General features: G+C 52.8%; 1 protein-coding gene across 2 annotated transcripts; it reads right to left on the bottom strand.

Annotated features, from left to right (window-relative positions):
• Nucleotides 1-490: 490 nt before the first annotated feature.
• KDM8 (lysine demethylase 8) lies at nt 491-20,451 on the bottom strand. 2 transcript variants are annotated; one of them, XM_007988398.3, is made up of 8 exons: nt 20,315-20,451; nt 13,076-13,604; nt 9,919-10,085; nt 8,651-8,783; nt 7,698-7,742; nt 4,357-4,506; nt 3,041-3,133; nt 491-2,961 (listed from the first exon to the last, which is right to left on the bottom strand). In XM_007988398.3, exons 2-8 carry the CDS (start codon nt 13,571-13,573, stop codon nt 2,797-2,799), a joined length of 1,251 nt encoding a protein of 416 aa, XP_007986589.3. In that variant the 5' UTR covers nt 13,574-13,604; nt 20,315-20,451; the 3' UTR covers nt 491-2,796. The 2 variants fall into 2 exon arrangements, with proteins under 2 accessions (XP_007986589.3, XP_072871352.1); XM_073015251.1 differs by lacking the exon at nt 3,041-3,133.
• Nucleotides 20,452-21,791: the final 1,340 nt, after the last annotated feature.

Raw genomic sequence — 21,791 nt, 5'->3', positions numbered from 1 at the left:
GTTGCAGACACTGGCCTGGCATTCAAAGCCGTTATTACCCCGCCAGCCTTCTCTTTCACTGCCACGCTCCCCCGCTGGTGCCCCGACCTTATCACTTAGGAATTACGGACTGGCCTGCTTCCCAGGGTCCCCTTGTAGGCCCTTGTCTGCACAGCAGCTGCAGACCTGTCCCTCCCAGGCTGAGCCCCCCAGTGCCTTCCCCTGCTGGTCTCCCAGGCCCCATGGCCTTGATACCCCCCTTCCTACCATCCCCCCCCCCGCCCCAGCCGCCCTGACTCCTACCTCCCCTGTCCCCAGACTGGCGCTTTCCTGTCTCAGGGCTGCTGTACCCGCTGTCACGAGCTGGGCCTCAAGTCTCATGGCCGATTCTGGATTCCTAGTCAAGCTCTTGCTCTTCAAATGTCAACTATCAAAAAACTGGCCCCACCAATCCATCCCTGGCTGCCATTTTCCACCCTGTCACCCTGCTCTGTTGCTTTCATGGCACTAATCACGGCGTGACACTGTCTTGTTTTATTCCCATGTCCTTATTGCCCCCATGCACCCCAGCCTGACGCCATTGTGTTAAAATACCACGAGGGCAGGGGCCTCATCTGGTCAGTGACAGGCCTGCTAGCTGTGTCCTGTGTCTGTGATGGCAGTATCAGTGTCCTGACTGCTGTGGCCACATCTCAGGCAGGGGCTCGCGCACGTGCCTCTCCTTGGTCTGTGACCAACTGTTCGGTGCTTGGGTTCCAAGCTGGCTTCAGAGTCCACCTTCCTCAGAGGGCTGAAGTCACCCTCAGACTGGGATTCCTAGGAACGCTGGAACCTCACCCACAGGGCAGGGCCATTTCCCCTTTTCCCGTTCCTCATCTGACAAGGGACATTTGCTGGAAGCCTCCTGGCCAGGATACCACACGTTAATGAACGTGGCTTCCCATGCCCAGGTTTCTGTCACACTACGCTACAGATGGGCCGTGGGGCCTGCCAGCTGGAGCCGATGGAGCGGCTGGGCCACTGGGAGCTGGGACCACAACCCGCCTGTCCTTCCGCTGGGGAAGGGGCGTCAGTTACACATGCGGGCCGGGAGTCACCGCTCCTCACTAATGGCAAACCTAGTCATGGGGCGTCCCTGTTTTGTGCCTCCCTACTTTCAGGGCTGTTGACATCTGGTGTAAATTCTTCCTATGAAAGATTAGGTAATTGACTATTAACAATGGCAGGGAATCAACAACGTCCTTGCAAGCAGCTGCCCACGGAGCCAAGTGGACTCCACTTCCAGATAGCTGTTGTGTCACTCCCTGGCACCCCCACGGCCCCTCAGCAGCCCACTCCCAGGATGAGTAAGTACCACGGCCTCTCCCTGCCAACAGCCAGCTTTTGAGAATGCAGATTCTGCTGGTGTCTGTTCAAAGGCTGAGAACCCCAGGACCTACCCAATAAAGGTCAAATTCCTTGGCCTGGGTACAGAGGGCATCAGGAACTAGAGTTCCAGCTGCTCATGGCCACCTTCCCATCCCCCTTCTAGTTACCCCAGGGTAGCTACCCCTGGCCAACCAGCAGCGGCTTGATTTTTAGCTAAAAGCCAAGCAGCTGAGCCAGTGGTCAAGGTGCTGGCAGGATGGCAGCTGAACCCTTGGGGCTCTTTTCCCCAGGCCTGTCTTGGAAGCGGGGAAGAAAGAAGCCAAGGCTGGCATAGTGGCTCATACCTGTAACCCCAGCACTTTGGCAGGCCAAGGTGAGAGGATCACTTAAGCCCAGGAGTTCAAGACCAGCCTGGGCAACATAGCAAGATCCCATCTCTATTTAGTTTAAAAAACAAAAAACAGAGGGCTGAGGAAAGTCTTAATGGCCAAAACATAAAACAAACCTGCGTGCACACACACGACACAATTACAGAAAGCATGGAGCCTGGGTGTCCCCCTGGCCTCAAACCTTCCACCGGTTTGAGAGTCATTACTTCTGGGGGATGGTGACTAGAAGGTGGCTAGCGGGAGGCTTCAGGGGCTGGTGACAGTTCAGTGGTTTCCTCACTTGGGAGCCTGCTCCTGGATGAGTGCGGGTGAAAAGTCATCCAGCAAGACCTCTGCACTTCACTGCAGGCAGGTAGGTTATCCTTTAGCCACGAGGATGACAGAAAGCTCCCACTGCCCAGCAGGGGTCTGGGCTCCTGAGCAGGCCTCTATGGACTCTCTCCAGTATTCAGGCTGTGGCGTCCAGCAGGCCCAGTTACGGGAAGGAAGGGCAGAAGGATCAGAGTAATTGGGATCAGTGGCAGCGGCTAAGGTTCATGCAGCAGCAGGGACTCGGCACTGCCTCCTCGGCCCTCTGCAGTGAGGACTGGCCTTGCCCTCTTTTCCACATGGGCACAACGAAGCGGGGGATCCTGGCCAAGTCACGCAGCAGGTACGCAGTGCGGCCGGGTCTGAGTCGAGTAGCCAACCTCAGAGCCCACGTTTCACCCCTGCCCGTGTGGCCCACCCGTTTCCCAAACACGTTAGGCTTTCTGATGCCGGAGTCCCCAAGCAGGCTGTCTGCCTGCAGGGTCCTACTGGGCTCTCCCCACCTTCCTCTGTCATGCACCCCCGGCCTGGAGTGTGCCCCTTCCTGGGCAGCCCCTGCTCTGTGCCCGTCCAGTGCTGAAGCTCAGCCCCCCAGGGCTGCCACTGGGCAGTGAAGGCTCTTCAGGACACAGGTTCAGTCCTGCTTGTCTCTATGGATTCCAGGACCCAGCACCAGGTGGGGCACAGAGCAGGAAATCAGTGAACAGATGAATGCTGTCTGCATGTCCGGCCCTTTCAGCTGCTAGCCTGGCTATGACCACCAGAAGCTGACCGAGAAGCTCAAATCCAGAGCCCGCACGTAATGCCAGTATTTCACGGGGATGAACAGGATCTCTCCAGGAGACAGGACGCAGGACACGAATGGGGCCTTGGCAAACTTGGGGAACTTCTCGAGGTCAGGATTCTCCACGTCGACCTGAAGAAAGCAAAGGACGTCATCATCTTCGGGGCAGTGGGGAGAACCTGCAACGTCACCCCGGACCCCCAGTGCCCACCTGGCTCGTGTTATGGAGAAGGTGCGTGTCATGAGGGTACAGAGCCCCCGACTCCTGCGGCGAATACAGCCGGATGTACTTCCTCCCCATCACCTGGGAAGAGAGACCCTGACAGTCAGCTGGTGGCCTCACTCTGCTGCTGCCCCACGCCCACCCTGGCCTCTGTCCCCTTCCGCATGCTGCTCCCTGGGCCCAGCCTGCCCTTCCCCTCCACACATGCTTACAGTTCCACGTGTATGTTTTTCTTGCTGTTTTAATTTTTAGAGACTGGGTCTCAGTCATCCAGGCTGGAGTGCCGTGGTGCGATCATGGCTCACTGCAGTCTCGACCTCCTCCCTCCAGAGATCCTCCTGCCCCAGCCTCCCCAGTAGTTGGGACTACAGGTGTGCCCCACCACACCCAGCTGATTTTTATATTTTTATTTTTGGTAGAGATTGGGTTTCACTACGTTACCCAGGCTGGTCTTGAACTCCTGGCCTCAAGTGATCCTCCTGACTCAGCCTCCCAAAGTGCTGGGATTATAGGTGTGAACCACCAAACTTGGCCTAAAGGTATGTTTTTCTTCCAAATACATTTTGGAGCCCACCATTATTAGGCACTTGTCTGTGCCAGGCACCACTTAAGTGCTTTACGTGTGTTAACTGATTTAATCCTCTCTGAGGTGGTATATCTTCACTCTCATTTTGCAGGTGAGGAAACTGAGGCACAGAGAGATTAAATGAGCTGCCCAAGCTCACAGAGCTGAGGTGTGGCAGGGCTGCTGTCCGCGCCAGGCAGGCTGGCTCCCGAAGCCCGGCTCTTAGCCCACTCCTGAGCCGCCTCTCTGGACTGGTCTGCCAGGGTAGGAGAATGTTCTCCTTTACTAACCTCTCTTTGCCTGTGAAAACCAAGGTGGTCTTACAGCAGTAGACAGAGGTGCCTCCCCTTGTAGCAAACCCATCTGCTCCTCTGCCTGGGTCTCAGGAAAAAACCTCCCAGTGACCGAGAAAACTCCTCCCCCGCCCTGCCGCCTCCTGTTTGGAAGAAGCTGGTCTGGATCGATGGGTGGCAGGTGGGGGAGGGGCAGAGGCACCAGGCACCCACGCCAGCACTGTGAGGGATCTTGGGAGGGGCCCACCGCTTCTGGAAGCAGCCGACTGCAGAGGCCTTCCCGGGCCTGGCGCCGTTTGTGGGTTTGTTTTCTATTTTTGTCCTCATCCCCTTCAGTGCTTCTTGTTTCTTTTTAAGAGCCCGGTGTTTAAACGCAGAGAATGTGGCCGGCCAGGTGCCTGGGCCAGGAGGAGATAGGAGGCCACTATTCCAGCTGCAGCTCCAACCTGGACTAGGAAGTTCTGCTGGGGATCCTGATGTAGGGGGGAGATGGTTCCCTGGGGACCAAACCAGGCATTGACGGTGATCTCCTCCTCCTCCCCATCGCCCAGGCTGCAGTAGTCGGGGATGCTGATGTCCTGCTTCAACTCCGGGATCTGTGGGCGGCAGAGCAGACGTGAGAGGTGGGGATCCGGCCGGGGACACCGCAGCCCGGAGGCCAAAAAAGAGTCAGAGACACACACCTATATCCATTGTGTGTGTGTGTGTGTGTTTGAGACAGGGTCTGGCTGTTTCTCAGGCTGGAGTGTAGTGGTGTGATCTCAGCTCACTGCAGCCTCTGCCTCCTGGGCTCAAGTGATCTTCCCACCTCAGCCTCCCTACTAGCTGGGACTATAAGCATGCACCACGCCTGGCTAATTTTTTTTTTCTTTTTTTTTTAACTTTTATAGAGACAGGGTTTCGCCATGTTGCATAGGCTGGTCTCAAACTCCTAGACTTAAGTGATCCACCCACCTCGGCCTCCCAAAGTGCTGGGATTACAGGCGTGAGCCACCGCACCCGTCTGTCGCCTTCCTAGTTTTAAAAGCCAGGGTAGGCACAGAGGATCTGTTGCCATACCTGGCAGAAACAGACTGGGCATTGAAACTGCCTGATGAGAAAGACAGGTGTGGGCCTGGGTCTGTGCTCTGAGCTTTATATGATGCAGTAAGGGTGGGGTGGCTCCCCATGACCTCCGACAGAGTTACATGCCACACGTCAGGCGATCTCAGATGTTCATGGCGGGGCAGGGCTGCGTGGCCTGGCCTCCTTTATTTATTGTAATTTTTTTTTTTCAAAGACAGTCTTGTTCTGTCACCCAGTCTGGAGTGCAGTGGTGCCATCACGGTTCACTGTAGCCTCAACCTGCAGGGTTTAAGTGATCCTCCTGCCTCAGCCTCCCGAGTTGCTGGGACCACAGGAGCATGCCACCGTGCCTGGCTAATTTTATTTTTGTAGAGATGGGGTCTTGCTATGTTGTCCAGGCTGGTCCTGCTTGGCCTCCCAAAGTGCTGGGACTACAGGTGTGAGCCACTGCACATGGCCCTGGCCTCCTTTAGACAAAGCTAGGGTCTCAGAGTGAAAACACACAATTTTAAGTCCACTTCCTGTCCAGACCCTTAGCAGGCACCTCAGTTACCTCTGGGATTGAACCCACCAGAGCAGGCCACCAGCCCACACCCCCCAGGCCACCAAGAACCCCAGGGTTCTTCACAGGACCCTGGCTGGACCCGGCAACATTTTTCAAGCTTGAGAGGCATGAAAACAGGGTTGCCAGGGGGACACAGGTCTTTTTAGAGTCACTGCTCCCCAGCCTGAAGGCACCTGCAGGTGGACACTACCATTCCTTTGGGAGCAGTGACGGTAACTTCAGGCTGCTGGCTCAGAAACCACTGTGTACCGGGAAAAGCTGGAATGTTCTCCCCGCAGGGAGCTTGGTCCCAGACACTGCTATTCAGACCTTTAAGAGCTTGTCTCAAATCAGCTGTGCAGAAACGCAGCCGCGCCTGCTGCTTAGGACTGAAGTACAAGTTCGCAAGCAGAGGTCCCTCCCAGGGCTGCTGGGGGTTCCTCCCAAAGGTAACACCCGACACTGCTGCTTCTGACCAGAACTGGCCCTGTGGAATCTGAGCAGAAACTATGATTGGTCCCTGATGACATCATCAGGATATCTGAAAGGTGATTGGCTGACCAGATCATGTCATCAGAATCACTGGCCAAGGATGCACAGACCCCAAGGGAATCAGCGCTCCTGAGATGGGACTGATAATTGAGGCAGGCTTAAACTGATGGCCAAAATCTTCTAGAACACGGGGTCCCTGGGAGAAAAGTCAGTAAGAGGTTCTGGGACAAGAATTTGGTAGGAGCCCCTGAGCATCCTTTAGGTAGAGAAGGTTCTAGAACACTGTCCTTGCCACACGGCATGACAACACCTGGGCATGGGCTGCTGGGACTTCTCCAGGGTCCTCTCACAGCATGGTGGACACTCAGCTCTGGGACCCAAGGTAAACACCCAGGCGGCCCTCCGTTACCCGAAACGTCTTTCAAGTCCTGGTTCATCTTGAAAGTCACTGTGAACTTGACCTTCTACTCCTAAATATACCTCCTCCTGTTCTACAAAGTATGAAACAGCTGCTCCGGGACAGGGAGCCAAGGTTAACTGTGGCTTCCAGGGTCCCCGGCCCACACTGAGGCCATGCCCTCAGGATGACTGGGGTCGGGGGTGGCTTCCAGGGTCCCCGGCCCACACTGAGGCCATGCCCCCAGGATGACTGGGGTCGGGGGTGGCTTCCAGGGTCCCCAGCCCACACTGAGGCCATGCCCCCAGGATGACTGGGGTCGGGGGTGGCTTCCAGGGTCCCCGGCCCACACTGAGGCCATGCCCCCAGGATGACTGGGGTCGGGGGTGGCTTCCAGGGTCCCCAGCCCACACTGAGGCCATGCCCCCAGGATGACTGGGGTCTGGGGGAAAGGTGGGTCTCGGGATCACACAGTAGGGACCCGATCAATTAGAATGCCCCTTTCCCTCACTGAGCAAGTGACATGGACAGGAGGCAGCATGCACAAGTCCTAATAGGGAGGCTTGGGGAAGAGAAACTGCCAGCCTCCTTTAATGTCGGCATGAAGGCTCCTGGCACAGAACCTACTGTCCTTGGGTGCCCCATCAAGACAGAGTCAGGCAGCCCTGGCCTCAGCAGTAGATACAGCAGCTGAGCAGCATCCCAGGGCCCCACTGCAAAGGCTGCAGAGGTGCAACCCCAGCCCACCCCTGGCTGTGGCCCTGACCCCATGCGCCTGGCCCTATTCTTGAATCCTGCCAAGTGCTGCCTCCCTGGGCACTCTGGGCAGACACCACAACAGCCAGGTCCCTCCTGGGCACCCCAGCTCCATCGTATTTAGTGTTTTGGGGTCCTGAATCTGGGCGTCTTCCCTGATCTTCCCTCCCACCCCCACACATCCACGCACGTCCAGGGTCCAGCGGTTCACACCTATCTTGAACTGCTCCACCTGCCAGCATCACCTCTCCTTGCACCGCAGCAACAGCCCAGCCCAGCCAGCCACCCGGTTCGACAGCTGCTCCCTTCATCTCTGAACAGTGGCCCCTGCAATCCTCAGAGCACTGGCGACCCCCAGTGTTTCCTGTCACTTTAGGAAAATGGCTCCTTGTCACCCACGTCTTGTCGACTTCCCAGCCTCACCTGCTGCCTCCCTCCTACTCACACCCACTACTCCAGCCGCACTGAGCCCAGGAGGGGAGGAGCGGGGAGGTGAGAAGGTGAGGGACAGAGGAGTGTGGCCTCAGACTTACCTGGTCGAAGAGCTGGTGTTGAGCAAGGTAGCCGACGTCCCTCGGCTAATCCACCGGGGAAAACCAGAGACGACACAGAAAGCCCAGTTAGTCGTGACAGATGCCCTCCTGCTGCTGCTGTCCAGCCGGCCCCAGCCCCAGCCCCAGCCCCAGCCCCGCCACCCTTCCACTCCATCCTGAGTGGTCCTCTCCAACCCTTAGAGGCCCTGGGGCAGCTTCAAAGAACCTCTCCAGCACTGGGGTACCCAGTTTGTAAAGCACTGATCTCCCATCTGATTGGCAAGCATTTTCATAAAATGGCAACAAACAGTGCAGGCAAAGATGTAAGAAAACGGACACTTGTGTTAATTGCTGGTGAAAGTATAAGTGATTAACACTTGGGAAAAATAAGCTGTCCTATCCTGTCCTAATTTTGACAGGGCCTGGTTCTGTTGTCCAAGCTTGGCTCACTGTAACCTCTGCCTCCCAGGCTCAAGCAATTTGCCCCACCTTAGCCTCTTGAGTAGCTGGGATTACAGGCACGCACTACTACACCCAGCTGATTTTTGTATTTTTTATAGAGACAGAGTTTCACTGTGTTTCCCAGGCTGGTCTTGAACTCCTGCGCTCAAGCGATCCGCCTGCCTCAGCCTCCCAAAGTGCTGGGATTAGAGGGGTGAGCCACCATGCCTGGCCACTATTATAATTTTAAATACACATACTCTTGACTTAGCTGTCCAACTTTTGGAACCCACTGAATTATACTCCCCTGCCCATTAAAAAGGACCTGACATGAATCCAGCATGTCTGCTGGCCGAGCAGCCTGCCTTCCTCGCTGTGGTCATCCCTCTGACCACAGACTTACGGACTGGCTCCTCCAAAACCTCCCACGGCAACACACGAGGGTTATTTGCCTAAATGTTCTACGCTCTCTCCCTTCCAAGTATTAGGGGAAAGCAGTCCCCACGACGTACCTCATTCACGATGTATTTGCTGATGAACTCGTTGACCGTCATGAGTGTCTGGGACCATTCCTCGTCTGTGTACCTCAAACCAACTTCCACCGGCACGGTTCGGCAGCCAGCGATCCCTTGGATATACTCCAAACTGGCAGAAAGACACACATTGGCGTCATCACTGCTACTATTTTTTGGGCATAGTACTAAGTGTGCTTTGCATGTGGTCCCCTTTCATCCTCGGAAAATCTCATGTGCAGAGACGAGGACTGTCATCCCCAGCTTCACTGATGAGGAAACGGGTGCGGAGAGGTGGGGCCTGCTCAAGGCTGTGCAGCTCCTACGCAGTGCTGCAGAGCTTTGCAGATAGGGCCCGTAAGTCTGGGTGGCTGGGCTGCTCTGGTTCCCTGCTTGCCAACGGCCTCCTCACTTCTTTCTTTGCTCATTTTGTCACTAAGCTGAGAAACCTCTGAACAAATAGTGGGCAGTGCGGCGGGTGCTGAAGGGAAGTCCCCTGGGCTCTGCCCTCTAGCCTGGGACTGATTCCAGGCCTCATCAGGTACAGGCCAGGGGATCTGTGGAGGTTACTGACCTCTCTAAGTCCTTGATCCCCATTTACGGAATGGGGGTGATGACAACACCTGTCCTAGTGCCAGGTACACAGTAAAATGCTTCATTGAAGGCTTGCTGTGAGGAGAGCTCCTGCAATGGGAAGTCCTCTACATGTCTCAGCGGGTACCATTCGCTCCGCTAAACCACAAAACAGGCTGACTCCATCTACCTTCCTGGAGAGATGCCTCCTTATTTCCAAACTCATGCAGAGCCTCCGCGTGACAGCCACGCTCCCGCTGCCTGATCTGATCTCTCCATCATGAATCTGAGAAAGGACTAGAAACAAACACAAGAGACCACAGAATCCCTCAGAGAGAGAGAGGCTGTCTCTTGGGTTATTTCTGTGCTTAGCCTCAGGGCCCTGAGATGGTCTGAAATTGCTGGGATCCTGCAAAAATTGCTTAACAGACACATCCTAGGACTGCCACTTAGGGACTCATTAAAAAACCGCTTAGGGCGAGGAAGGTAGAAGGTAAGAATCCCATAACCTGCGGCATAAATTCAGAGCACCTTACTTTTCATTCTTTTTTAACCCCCTGGCAATCAGTCAAGGGCTGCTAGTGAAGCATCTACAAGGCTGCGTTCCTCTGGGGATGGTCAGGGGAGGAATTCAGGGGGCCCTGGGGAACGCTAAAATGGGAAGAGGGACCTCACCTCCCTCAGTGACCACCCACCTCCACTTCTGCATGCACGGCCAGTGGTCAGCCACGCCTTTCAGGATCACGGGCCTCCCTGGAACCAAAAACTGCTCCCTGAAATGCTGGAGGGACGGACGGTGCAGCCGGGGGACTGTTCTTTCTAAATTCACATCTGGAATCGAACCATGGTCCGTCTTTGCTTTCTGTTTAAAATCAAAACAGAACAAATTAGCAAGCACCTCAGGAAGTCAACATTTGAGGCATTCCACCAGGAACCTGTGTCAGGGGTAGGAGAGCTCAGCTGTCAAGAGTACCAGTGAAAATAACAGACAACGTTTTTTATTAGTGCTACTATTACTATTTGCTCCTCATGAAATCAAGGTGGTTTTCTTCTTAACCATTTCATTAAAAATGTTTGTTTCATTATAAACTACTTTCACAGAAATTCTGCAATAAAGGAAAACTTACTATCTCCAACTTCAACATCTTAAGATCTTCTCATTCCTGCATGTTCTTTTCCCATCTTAAACACACACACACACACACACACACACACACACACACACACAAATATCTCTGACCCACTGGGGGTAACAGCAATGATGAAGCAGCAGCCCTGCCTCTCCCCTCCAATCATTTATCAAAAGCAGTTTCCACGTGGCCACCCAGTCCTTGCAGTTTCTTAGGAGTGGCTGCACTACCATTTACTTAACCATCTCCCAACTGGGTGACCTGAGTAAGTGACTTGCTGCTTGAGAGCCTCAGTGTCCACAGGTGTGAACCTGCTGGAAATGGCCAGCCACAGTGGCTCATACCTGTAATCCCAGCACTTTGGGAGACCAAGGTGGGAGGACTGCTTGAGCCCGGGAGTTTGAAAGCAGGCAACATAGAGAAACCTCTATCTCTAGAAAATATTTTAAAAGCCGGGCATGGTGGTGCACGCCTGTAGTTCTAGCCACTCAGGAAGCTGAGGTGGGAGAAATCACCTAAGCCTAGGAGGTCAAGGCTGCAGTGAGCTATGTTTTTTTTCTTTTTTTTTTTTTGAGACTGAGTCTTGCTCTGTTGCCCAGGCTGGAGTGTAGTGGCACGATCTCGGCTCACTACAACCTCCGCCTCAGGGGTTCAAGCAATTCTCCTGCCTCAGCCTCCAGAGTAGCTGGGATTACAGGCGTGTGCCAGAACGCCTGGCAAATTTTTGTATTTTTAGTAGAGATGGGGTTTCACCATGTTGGCCAGACTGGTCTCGAACTCCTGACCTCAGGTGATCTGCCAGCCTCGGCCTCCCAAAGTGCTGAGATTATAGGCGTGAGCCACCACGCCTGGCCTGCAGAGGGCTATGATTGTGTCACTGCACTCCAGCTTGGGTGACTGGGCAAGACCTTGTCTGCAAAAAAAAGAAACAAAATAAAAGAGCAACCCATACACCATGCCCTTGGCCACATGGTGCCCTTGGCAACACCAGGTATCATATGAAGCCTTGTTTGCTAACTTAAGAGCCAAAGATGACATGCTGTTTCGCTATTTGCATCTCTCTCTCTTATTTTTTTAACCAGAGGTGAGGCTGGACATTTTCCTGCACATTTGTTTAACAGATCTATTTCCTTCTTGTGAACAGTCTGTTCAGGTTCCTGAACTTCTACCTCCTGGGGCTCAAGAATTTTTCCCTATTGATTTGTACCATTCCTTACGTAATAGAGATATTCATTATCTGACATATTTGTTGAAAATGTTTCTTCTCCGTTTATTGGATTTTCTTTTATTTTGGTTACATGCATGTGTGTTTAGTGTCAATCACTTGCATTTTTCTTACATAAAAATAATTTGTGGCTCATCCCTGCAATCCTAGCACTTTAGGAGGCTGAGGTGGGTGGATCACCTGAGGTCCAGATAAGCCTGGCCAACACGGTGAAACCCTGTCTCTATTAAAAATACAAAAATTGTCAGGTATGGTGGTGGGCGCCTATAATCCCAGCTACTTAGGAGACTGAGGCAGGAGAATCACTTGAACCTGGGAGGCGGAGGTTGCAGTGAGCCGAGATTGTGCCACTGCACTCCAGCCTGGGCGACAGAGTGAGACTCCGTCTCAAAAATAACAACAACAATAATAATAATACGCATTGTAGGAAATTCTGAAAACATAGCATTTAGAAAACTGTCAGAAACATCCCATAATTCCACTACTGAGTGTCTAGTACAGTCTTAGTCATTTCTTTCTGTGGGTCAGTTATCGGCCACTCTACACACAAGGAAACCGAGGTTCAAAGGAGGTTAAGTGACTTGCTTGGGGGTGTTGTAAGTGAGGCCTGTGTGTGGGCACCAGGACCTGAAGCCTTCAGAGTAAACCATGCTCTGTTCCTGGGGGTGCTCTCTGGAACAGGCATACAGACCCAAGAGGTGGGAGAGACTGATCCCCAAAACAGACATCAGTTAGTTGTAGTATCTCATCCAAACCCAGGAGCAGAGAGACAGGAGCAGCCGAAGGTATCGCCTTGCCTGGGTGAGACTTCAGCAAGCCCACCAAGAAGAAGCTGAAAGAAATGGGCCGCCGCTGGCTGCAGCTCTCGCCCACACAATCGCTGTAAGCTGTTCCCCTCAGGAACCACGAAGCTTCTCTGTTGCCTCTCTGCTGAAAGGGCACTGCCTTTGCAAAAAAAAAAATAAAGGAAAAAGCTTTTTTTTTTTTTTTTTTTTTTGACAAAACGAATGGAGCTGTTCCATTTCAAAAATCAATGAGGGCTGAGCACAGTGGCTCACACCTGTAATCTCAGTGCTTCGGGAGGCCACGGCAGGGGGATCGCTTTAGGCCAGGAGTTCCAGATTAACCTGAGAAACATAATGAGACCCTATCTCTGCAAAAAATGAAAAATAAATAAAAAACTAAAACAACTAGCTGGGTGTGGTGCCATGCCGCCATAGTTCCAGCTACTAACGAGGCTGAGGCAGAAGGATTGCTTGAGCCCAAGAAGTGGAGGTTGCAGTGAGCTGAGATCGCACTACTGCACTCCAGCCTGGGCGACAGAACGGGAGCCTACTTCGAAAAACAAACAGAAATTCAGAATCAATGGAGATGCTATTTTCCATCAGAGGGGTTGCAGGCCACAAGTCCTCACCCCGGGGGAGAGATGACTCGGAATTTCTAGAAGAACAGCATTGCTGGATGGCTAGTGTGCTTGCGGCGATCGCCCCCACATACCTTTGTGCAGGGCTGCTCTGGGGTGGAGCTGTGGGCAGGCCTCTTTCCAGGGAGGTGTGTCTGGAGGATGGCGGCGACTTTAAGGAGGATGTCCCCCAGGATGGCCGTCCCCATCAGCAGGCCCATGTCACAGACCCGCAGGGCTGTGGCCACAGTGGTGGCATCCTCAGGTGCCTGGCACAGACACAGGGCTTTCAGGAGGCAGCCGATAGCGTAGACCCGGCGCCAGTCCTTGTCTACATCCCGCCACGTGCCCGTGTTGAGCTTCTCCCAGGAGTAGTCCAGGATCACCTCACTGGTCTGCAGACACTCGTCCCTCCTGCCCTCGTAGAAGAGCTCAGTGGCTTGCTGCAACAACGTCACCATGCTCCTCTCCACTTTTTCCCCGAGGTCCAACTTCAGGTCTTCTTTAGTGTGCGGCAGGAGTGCCCTGAGGGCCTCCCAAAGAGTGCCTTCTCTGGCCAGGGGCTCTGCGGGGCAGTGGGGGTCTCCAGCCATCAGGTCACCGCCAGCTCAGTCAGACACGTGCCTGGCGAGGTGGAGAGAAGCAAGTGTCAGACACCAGGACAGACCTGATCCCCTGTGAGTTCCCGCAGTTTCCCGCATCTCATCTGCGAGGATTTTTCAACAGTGGTTTTCTCTGCTGGGCAGAAGCTCTGGAGGGGAGGGCCCCCATCTGTCTGGGGTCACCGCTGTATCTTCAGGGCCTGTCGCAACACCTGGTACTCAGTAAGCACTGGATAAATGTTCAGAAAGACAATTGTCCTTGTCTGCAAGGCCTCCCATACCCCTCTGCTGCCTGGCAAACTCCTACTCAACCTTTAAGGCCCATCTTAAATACCCCTATGTGAGGCCTGCCAAGATTCTCCAGCAGTGTGCTGTGTTCCTGCAGCCCTTGAGCTTCTCTTACAGCACTTGTCAGGATGAATGAAAACACAGGCTTACATGTGTGTCTATCCAACACTGCACTGCCAGCCCCACCGGGACAAGAATGTAGCTCATTCCTCTACGTTTCCCCAGAGCCTAAAAGCAGAGTCTGCCTCATGGCAGGCACTCGGGAGTGCCAGACTTTGAAAAGTATTCGAGGACTCTGGTACGGTGGCTCATGCCTGTAATCCCAGCACTTTGGGAGGCCAAGGCAATTGGATCGCTTGAGCTCACGAGTTCAAGACCAGCCTGGCCAACATGGCAAGACCCCGTCTCTACAAAAAATACAAAAATTAGCTGGGCATGGCGGTACATGCCTGTGGTCCCAGGTACTCGGGAGGCTGAAGGTGGCAGGATCACTTAAGCCTGGAGGCAGAGGTTGCATGCAGTAAGCCAAGATCATGATACCAGTCTGGGTGATAGAGCAAGATCCTGTCTCAAATTTTAAAAAAACAAAAATGAAGTGACTTGCCCCAAGGCCGACAGTCAATCATTTGTGCAGAAGCAGGGCTTAAATTCCGGCCGACCTCAGCACCCTCTCCTGTGTGCCATGTCAATGCTGCATGCTTGACATATATTAACTAATGTCCCTTGCAGTCCTACGATGGGAGTTTTACAGATGAATAAACTGAGATTTCAGAAGTTTAGCAATTTGTCCAAATCTACAGAATAAGTGGCAGTGTCTGCCCAGAACACTCATTGCCCTCAAGGGTGAGCTCTTTGGACTTTGTATCCACAGGGCTGAGCTCACAATGAGTTCATTTCCGTCCTTGGTTCACAATGAACATTCTTTCTAGCAAGCTTAGGGTGTGGTAGGCCTCAGAGACCCCCAGCCTGCCAGGGTGGGTTCTATCTCTAACCTCCTAAAATGCTTGTGTTGGCCTCATTCACAGCCTTCTTGGAGAGTTTCACAGTCCAATTTCCAGCCTGGACTTATCCACTAGGCCAGCACAAGACACCACATGGGCCCATCCCTGGCCTCATCCCCGTGTGTCTTCTATGAATCTTATAGAGCAACATGGAGAAGTCTCATCTTCAGCATCCAAAAGACCTCAGGGGCCTCATATCTTGACTTCTCATAAAGGCCGGTGGAAAGGCCTCCCAGGAGACCATTTATTGCCTTACTATAAAACTGGCTTCCACTGGGGCTCTACGCACCAGCTTTGTAAACGTGTCTCTTGACGACCTTAGAAAACGGCCTCCCGGGGGTTTCAAATGGGCTATAAACCTGTTGCCTGCAATGCAGACTACCGACTTTATAAACGTGTTTCAGGGTGACCTTATAAAATGGCCGCTCACAGGGCGCCTATCAGCCTCACAAAGCCAGCTTCTCAAGGTGGCCTCACGTGTGTGGCTTTGTAGCCAGGTTTGCCCAGCGGCCCCATGTGCTGCTTTGTCACCTGGCCTCCCAGGGTGGCCTCACATTTGGTCTTCATAAACTGCCTCCTAAGGCGGCCTATCTGCTACTTGGCAACTTGGCCTTGGAGACCTCATGTTGAAGGCCAATGGACACAGCCTCGTCCTGGGAAAGATGGCTTCCTAATACCGCGAATTGGCTGTACAAAACAATCTCCTCTTGGCCACATGAAATAGCCTTATCATTATTCTTTAATGCAGAGTTCTTCCATGAATGGCCTTATCAAAAGGCCTTCAGAGATACCTATGTTGACAATATATAATGGTCTTCCAGAGACAGTGGTTCAGGATAGCTGTATGAGTTTGTTTGCAAAATGACTTTTCAGATTGCTTCTGTATAAGCCACTTGAAATGGCCTCCCCAAAGGCCTCCAGATTGATATTATACACTACCCTCCAGCAGGGCACCTATAATCCCAGCTACTTGGGAGTCTGAAACAGGAGGACTGCTTGAGCCCAAGAATTCGAGACCCTGTCTCTAAAAAAAATTAAACAGTTAGCTGGCTGTGGTGGCACATACCTGTAGCCCCAGCTACTCCGGAGACTGAAGCAGGAAGATTGCTTGGGCTCAGGAGTTTAAGGCTACAAGTGAACCGTGTTTGTGCCTCTGCACTCCCGTCTGGGCGACCGAGTGAGACCCTGTTTCAAAAAATAAAATAAAACTCTAGCTTCCTACAAGGCCTTATGTTGGCAGCATGGTGAAGTGGCATTCTGGCCGTATGAGCCTGCTGCCTGGTTGCATAGACTTCCCCAAACCTCTCATAATTTGGCCTTTTATGTAGCTGCCATATCAAACAGCCACCTCCTGGTACAGGAAACAGTTTTCCAAAACGGTTTTTTGAGAGGAGTCTTGCTCTGTCACCCAGTCTGGAGTGTAGTGATGCGATCTCAGCTCACTGCAATCACCGCCTCCCAGGTTCAAGTGATTCTCCTGCCTCAGCCTCTGAGTAGCTGGGACCACAGGCACGACTGCCACCATGCCTGGCTAATTTTTGTATTTTTAGTAGAGACGGGGTTTCGCCATGTTGGCCAGGCTGGTCTCGAACTCCTGACCGCAAGTGACCCGCCCACCTCAGCCTCCCAAAGTGCTGGGATTACAGGTGTGAGCCACCATGCCCGGCCCTTGTAACTTGTTTTAAAAACTGGCCTTTCTCTGGGCGCGGTGGCTCAAGTCTGTAATCCTAGCACTTTGGGAGGCCGAGACGGGCGGATCACGAGGTCAGGAGATCGAGACCATCCTGGCTAACCCGGTAAAACCCCGTCTCTACTAAAAAATACAAAAAACCAGCCGGGCGAGGTGGCGGGCGCCTGTAGTCCCAGCTACTCGGGAGGCTGAGGCAGGAGAATGGCGTAAACCCGGGAGGCGGAGCTTGCAGTGAGCTGAGATCCGGCCACTGCACACCAGCCTGGGCGACAGAGAGAGACTCCGTCTCAAAAAAAAAAAAAACAAAAACAAAAACTGGCCTTTCTATAGATGGGGGCTTGTCTGAGGACCCAGTGAAGTCAGATTTTGTCTTAGTTTTACAAATCGATCTGTGGTTTCTTCATAGTGACAGGAAAGTGTTGTTTGTTGTGTCCATCTACCCCCGCAGGGAGCAGACCCATTGGCTCCTGTTAGCCGTGCAAAAAGGCCTTACAGAAGGAGTCTTGGTCTGGCTGGGGAAACACTCTTGTTAGCTGTGTAAAACTATCTTCCAGGGTCGCTGGCCTCATGGGCTGTGAGAAGCAGCCTTCACACCACCAACCACTTGAGATGGGCCTCCTGGGAAGGTCAGGTGCGGGCCTCAGGTCACTGCCTTTCTGAATGGCCTCAGGTCCAGGCTCATCAGCTTTTTGACATTCCCCACATACTGGTCTGATAAAAAGGCTTCTTGTTGTATCAAGCAATTTTCTAGAGGAAAGGACCAGCCAGAGTAGCCTTATGGCCTGGCTTTATTGATTGGCTTCCCAGAACTCCTTACTGAATTGCTGTTTACAAAGTCTTATATTCAAGGCCAGGTGCAGTGACTCACGCCTGTCATCCTAGCACTTTGGGAGGCCGAGGGGGGTGGATCACCTGAGGTCAGGAGCTACAGACCAGCCTGGCCAACATGGTGAAACCCCATCTCTACTAAAAATACAAAAATTAGCCTGTATGGTGGTACACTCCTGTAATCCCAGCTACTCGGGAGGCTGAGGTGGGAGAATTACTTCAACCTGGGAGGCAGAGGTTGGGGTGAGCCGAGATCTAGCCACTGCACTCCAGCCTGGGTGACAGAGCAAGACTCTGTCCCTCCCCCCCAAAAAAAAAAAAAAAAAGAACACACACACAAAAGGCTAAACAAACAGGCTTCCAAAGAAGGGAGTCGAGAATAAGATGTGTGACTTGCCAGTTATCGGCAAGAAGAAAAAAGATGTGTGAAGCAGTCTTTGAGAGTGGTGCCACAGACTGGCCTTCAAGAGCTCCACATAAAAGGGTTTATTGGGAGTTGTACAGATAGCCTTCTAGTGGCCAGGTGTAGGTGGGTCATCCAAACCAAGATGCTATTAACATTTATGTCTGCATCAGTAAAAAACTGGTGTTATTCCAGGCAAACTGACACCTACCGTAACCCAAATGTGGGCCATATGAAAAAGCCTGAGTGGCCTCGTATCTTCACTTTACAAGTCAGTCTCCCAGAGCTCAACAGGTATTGGCCTTCAAAGACCTCTTGTTGATTGGAGAAGGCTGGTTTTTTTTTTGTTTTTTTTTTTAAAAGACAGAGTCTCGCTCTGTTACCTAGGCTGGAGTGCAATGGTGCCATCCCGGCTCACTGCAACCTCTGCCTCCCGAGTTCAAGCAATTCTCCTGCCTCAGCCTCCTGAGTAGCTGGGATTACAGGTGCCTGCCACCACACCCAGCTAATTTTTCTATTTTTAGTAGCGACGGGATTTCGCCATGTTGCCCAGGCTGGTCTTGAACTCCTGACCTCAGGTGATCCGCCCAGCTCAGCCTCCCAAAGTTCAGATTGCAGGCGTGAGCCAGCATGCCTGGCCCAGGGAAGGCTTTTTTTTTTGGCAGGGGGCTGGGGGATCAGGTATAGAAACAGCTTGAGTGGTCTTATGTCCTGGCTTTGTGAACTGGCCTCATAACCTGGAACAGCTTTCAGGGGGAAGATCAAGTGTGGGTTGCACAAAACAGCTTTTGAGTGGACTTGATTCAGCCCCTAAATGCTCCTTAAAGTCTTGTCTGCTGGTGTATGAAATGATCTTGCAAAGAAAGTCAGAATATAGGCTGTTATGTGCTAATCTCTCAGAGTGGTTTTTCTCCTGGATTTATAAACAAGACTAAGATGAACCTTATAAAAGGCTTCTTGTTGGTCGTGGGAGCCAACGTATAGCCTGTATATAACAGCCTGAAGACTCAGGCCTGGACTTTATAAATTCACCATCCAGACAGAATTCACTATGCACACTAGCAAAGTGGGTTCCCGGTAGGTTACGGGATATATCCCTCTTGGAAACCACTGCCCTGTCATCCCAGGATTCTTTCAAATTATTTTTATTTTTTTTGAGACAGAGTCTCCTCTCACCCAGGCTGGAATGCAGTGCCCCAATCTCGGCTCACTGCAACCTCTGCTTCCTAGGTTCAAACAATTCTCCTGCCTCGGCCGCCTGAGTAGCAGGGATTACAGGTGTGCACCCCCACACTCAGCTAATTTTTGTATTTTTAGTGGAGACGGGGTTGCGCCATGTTGGCTAGGCTGGTCTCGTGAACTCCTGACCTGAAGTGACCGGCCTGTCTCGGCCTCCCAAAGGGTTGGGATTACAGGCATGAGCCACCGCGCCCAGCCTTAAATTATTTTTAAACATCAACTCCTCTAAAGCACCTCCCTGAGTATTCTTTAAGGTGGCTGGGTGGAACGGCCTCTCCGAGAGCCTCACTGATCTGCAGAGGGTCTCAGGGTGGGCACTCTACGAGCACCATGCTGGTCATGAGAAAGCCTCTCAAAGGGGGCTTCCAGGACATATCAGCCTACATCTGGCTTTCTTGGAACAGGCAGTCCAGTTCTCTAATCTCTTCAATGTTACTATGGCAGTATTCCACAAAACTTGTGCAAAAATAAGAGCTTTGTAAAACTTCCCAGAGAAGTTTGGAACATTTTCCAGAAAGCTTTATTCATGGCACAAGGATCCCTTTGGCTCACTAAGGGGCACCCAGTCTTGTGTCTGGGTCATCCGTGTGGCCCCAGCGCCCGCGCACCTCCTGACCCCGGGCTTGCTCCCGTGTCCTCCCCAGCACGGCGATTCTTACCGTTGCTGGGAAACGCACCGATGCCCATCGTTAAGTCTTACCGAGCTACAAGCACCTTTCCTTAGGGCAGCCATACACCCAGACCCCACAGGGTCCCACGTACCCCGCACTAGCCTTGAGCCCCCCGAGGCCTCAGACCCCCTTTCCTCCTCAGCGCCTTTCCCGGGGCTACATTTCTCGCGGCTCTTATCTGGGACCTGACGGCTGAATCATTCCCAGCCGGCCTTGCAGCCCAGGGGCAGCGGCTGATTGCCCAAAACCAGCAGACACACACACACAGCAGAGCATACAACTCGCGCAGGCGCACTAGCGCTATACCGACTAGACGCCAAGAACCGCGAAAGCGCACAGCAGCCTGCCGTAAGGGCCTACCCTCACGCATGCGCAAAACCACTGCCAGAAGACGAGCACTACGCACGCGCGGAACCTTTCCGTCGCTCCAGCAGCGCAGGCCGGCTCACAGCGCATGCGCCGACGCGAGCCAGCCTCGGGCTTTCCAAGGCGCACGCGCAAGGCCGGGCTTGGCGGCTTCACATGACGCCTGCGCGGTCTATGCCTCTGAACCCGGCCTCTCCACTTGTGAGGAACTGGAGCTGACTCCGCTCTCCAGTTGCTCAGACTAACCTCTCTTCAGCTGGGACGGTGTCGAGTCGCTTTTAGGCTGGCGACTACTCGTTGCTTTTGGTCCGACCACGCGGCTGTCTCCTCCGAGGAGTCAGAGGCTAGCATAGGAATATCGATCGCTCACCGCTCGTCTGATCACGACGCAGTGCCTAGAGGAGTGCCGAGTGATCGATGCCGTGGCCCCGCCCCACTCCCGTTTAAAAGACCAGGGGATGGACAAGACAGAGAAAGGCTGGGCTGTATCCTCCGGGTCCTTCCATGCCAGTGACACCCGCTTTTTCCTCTGCACAGATAACAACTTCGTACAAGGCTGTTTGCATCCACCATTTAATCCTTAAAGCTAGGATTATTAGTTCTCCCTATTTTACAGAGAGCGAAACTGAGGCTCAGTGATTAAAGTGGCCACATACTTGTGCTTTTGGAAAGTCAGATCCACAATTACCCACGAGCAAGTGCTACATCCACAGTCTGTTCGAGTGAGAAGGCAAGTGGCCAGGGGACACACTCCTGCCACCTTTGCTTTGATGTCGAGTGGTGCAGGGTCACTGGGATTTTTGCGTTTTGAGCACACTCTCCTATGGACTCCAAGTATGCAGGCCTTTTGCAGCATTGCGCAGAGGCGTGGAAAGCTATGCTCATACTGAGCTTGGGGTCTGAGTAGGAAACAGGCTTGCTCAAGATCAGTTCATAGATTAGTGGATTCTAGGTGCTGTGCTTTAAAAATATTAAGATTGTAGCTATTGTAATGATCATGATCATCCCCATTTTAGGGAGTACATTAATCTACTTTCACACTGCTGATACAAAGATATACCTGAAACTGGGCAATTGACAAAGAAAAAGAGGTTTTATGGATTCACGGTTCCACATGGCTGGGGAGGCCTCACAATCATGGTGGAAGGTGAAAGGCACGTCTGACATGGTGGAAGACAAGAGAGGATGAGAACCAAGTGAAAAGGGAAACTGTCAGGCCTCTGAGCCCAAGCCTGCGTGTATACATCCAGATGGTCTGAAGTAACTGAAGAATCACAAAGGAAGTGAAAATGACCTGTTCCTGCCTTAACTGATGACATTACCTTGTGAAATTCCTTCTGCTGGCTCAGAAGCTCCCCCACTGAGCACCTTGTGACCCCCACCCCTGCCCGCCAGAGAACTACCCCCTTTGACTGTAATTTTCCATTACCTGCCCAAATCCTGTAAAATGGCCACACCCCATCTCCTTTCACTGACTCTCTTTGTACTCAGTCCACTTGCACCCAGGTGAAATAAACAGCCCTGTTGCTCACACAAAGCCTGTTTGGTGGTCTCTTCACACGAACCCGTGTGAAATTTGGTGCCGAAGACCCGGGTCAGAAGGACTCCTTCGGGAGACTGGTCCCCCATCCTCTCCTTTGTGAGGAGATCCACCTACGACCTCAGGTCCTCAGACCAACCAGTCCAAGGAACATCTCACCAATTTCAAATCGGGTAAGCGGTC

This window comes from Chlorocebus sabaeus, chromosome 5 (genome assembly GCF_047675955.1).
Source record: "Chlorocebus sabaeus isolate Y175 chromosome 5, mChlSab1.0.hap1, whole genome shotgun sequence".
NCBI lineage: Eukaryota > Metazoa > Chordata > Mammalia > Primates > Cercopithecidae > Chlorocebus > Chlorocebus sabaeus.
The sequence above is the reverse complement of the archived record's forward strand: the minus strand, read 5'-3'. Positions and strand labels throughout refer to the sequence as shown.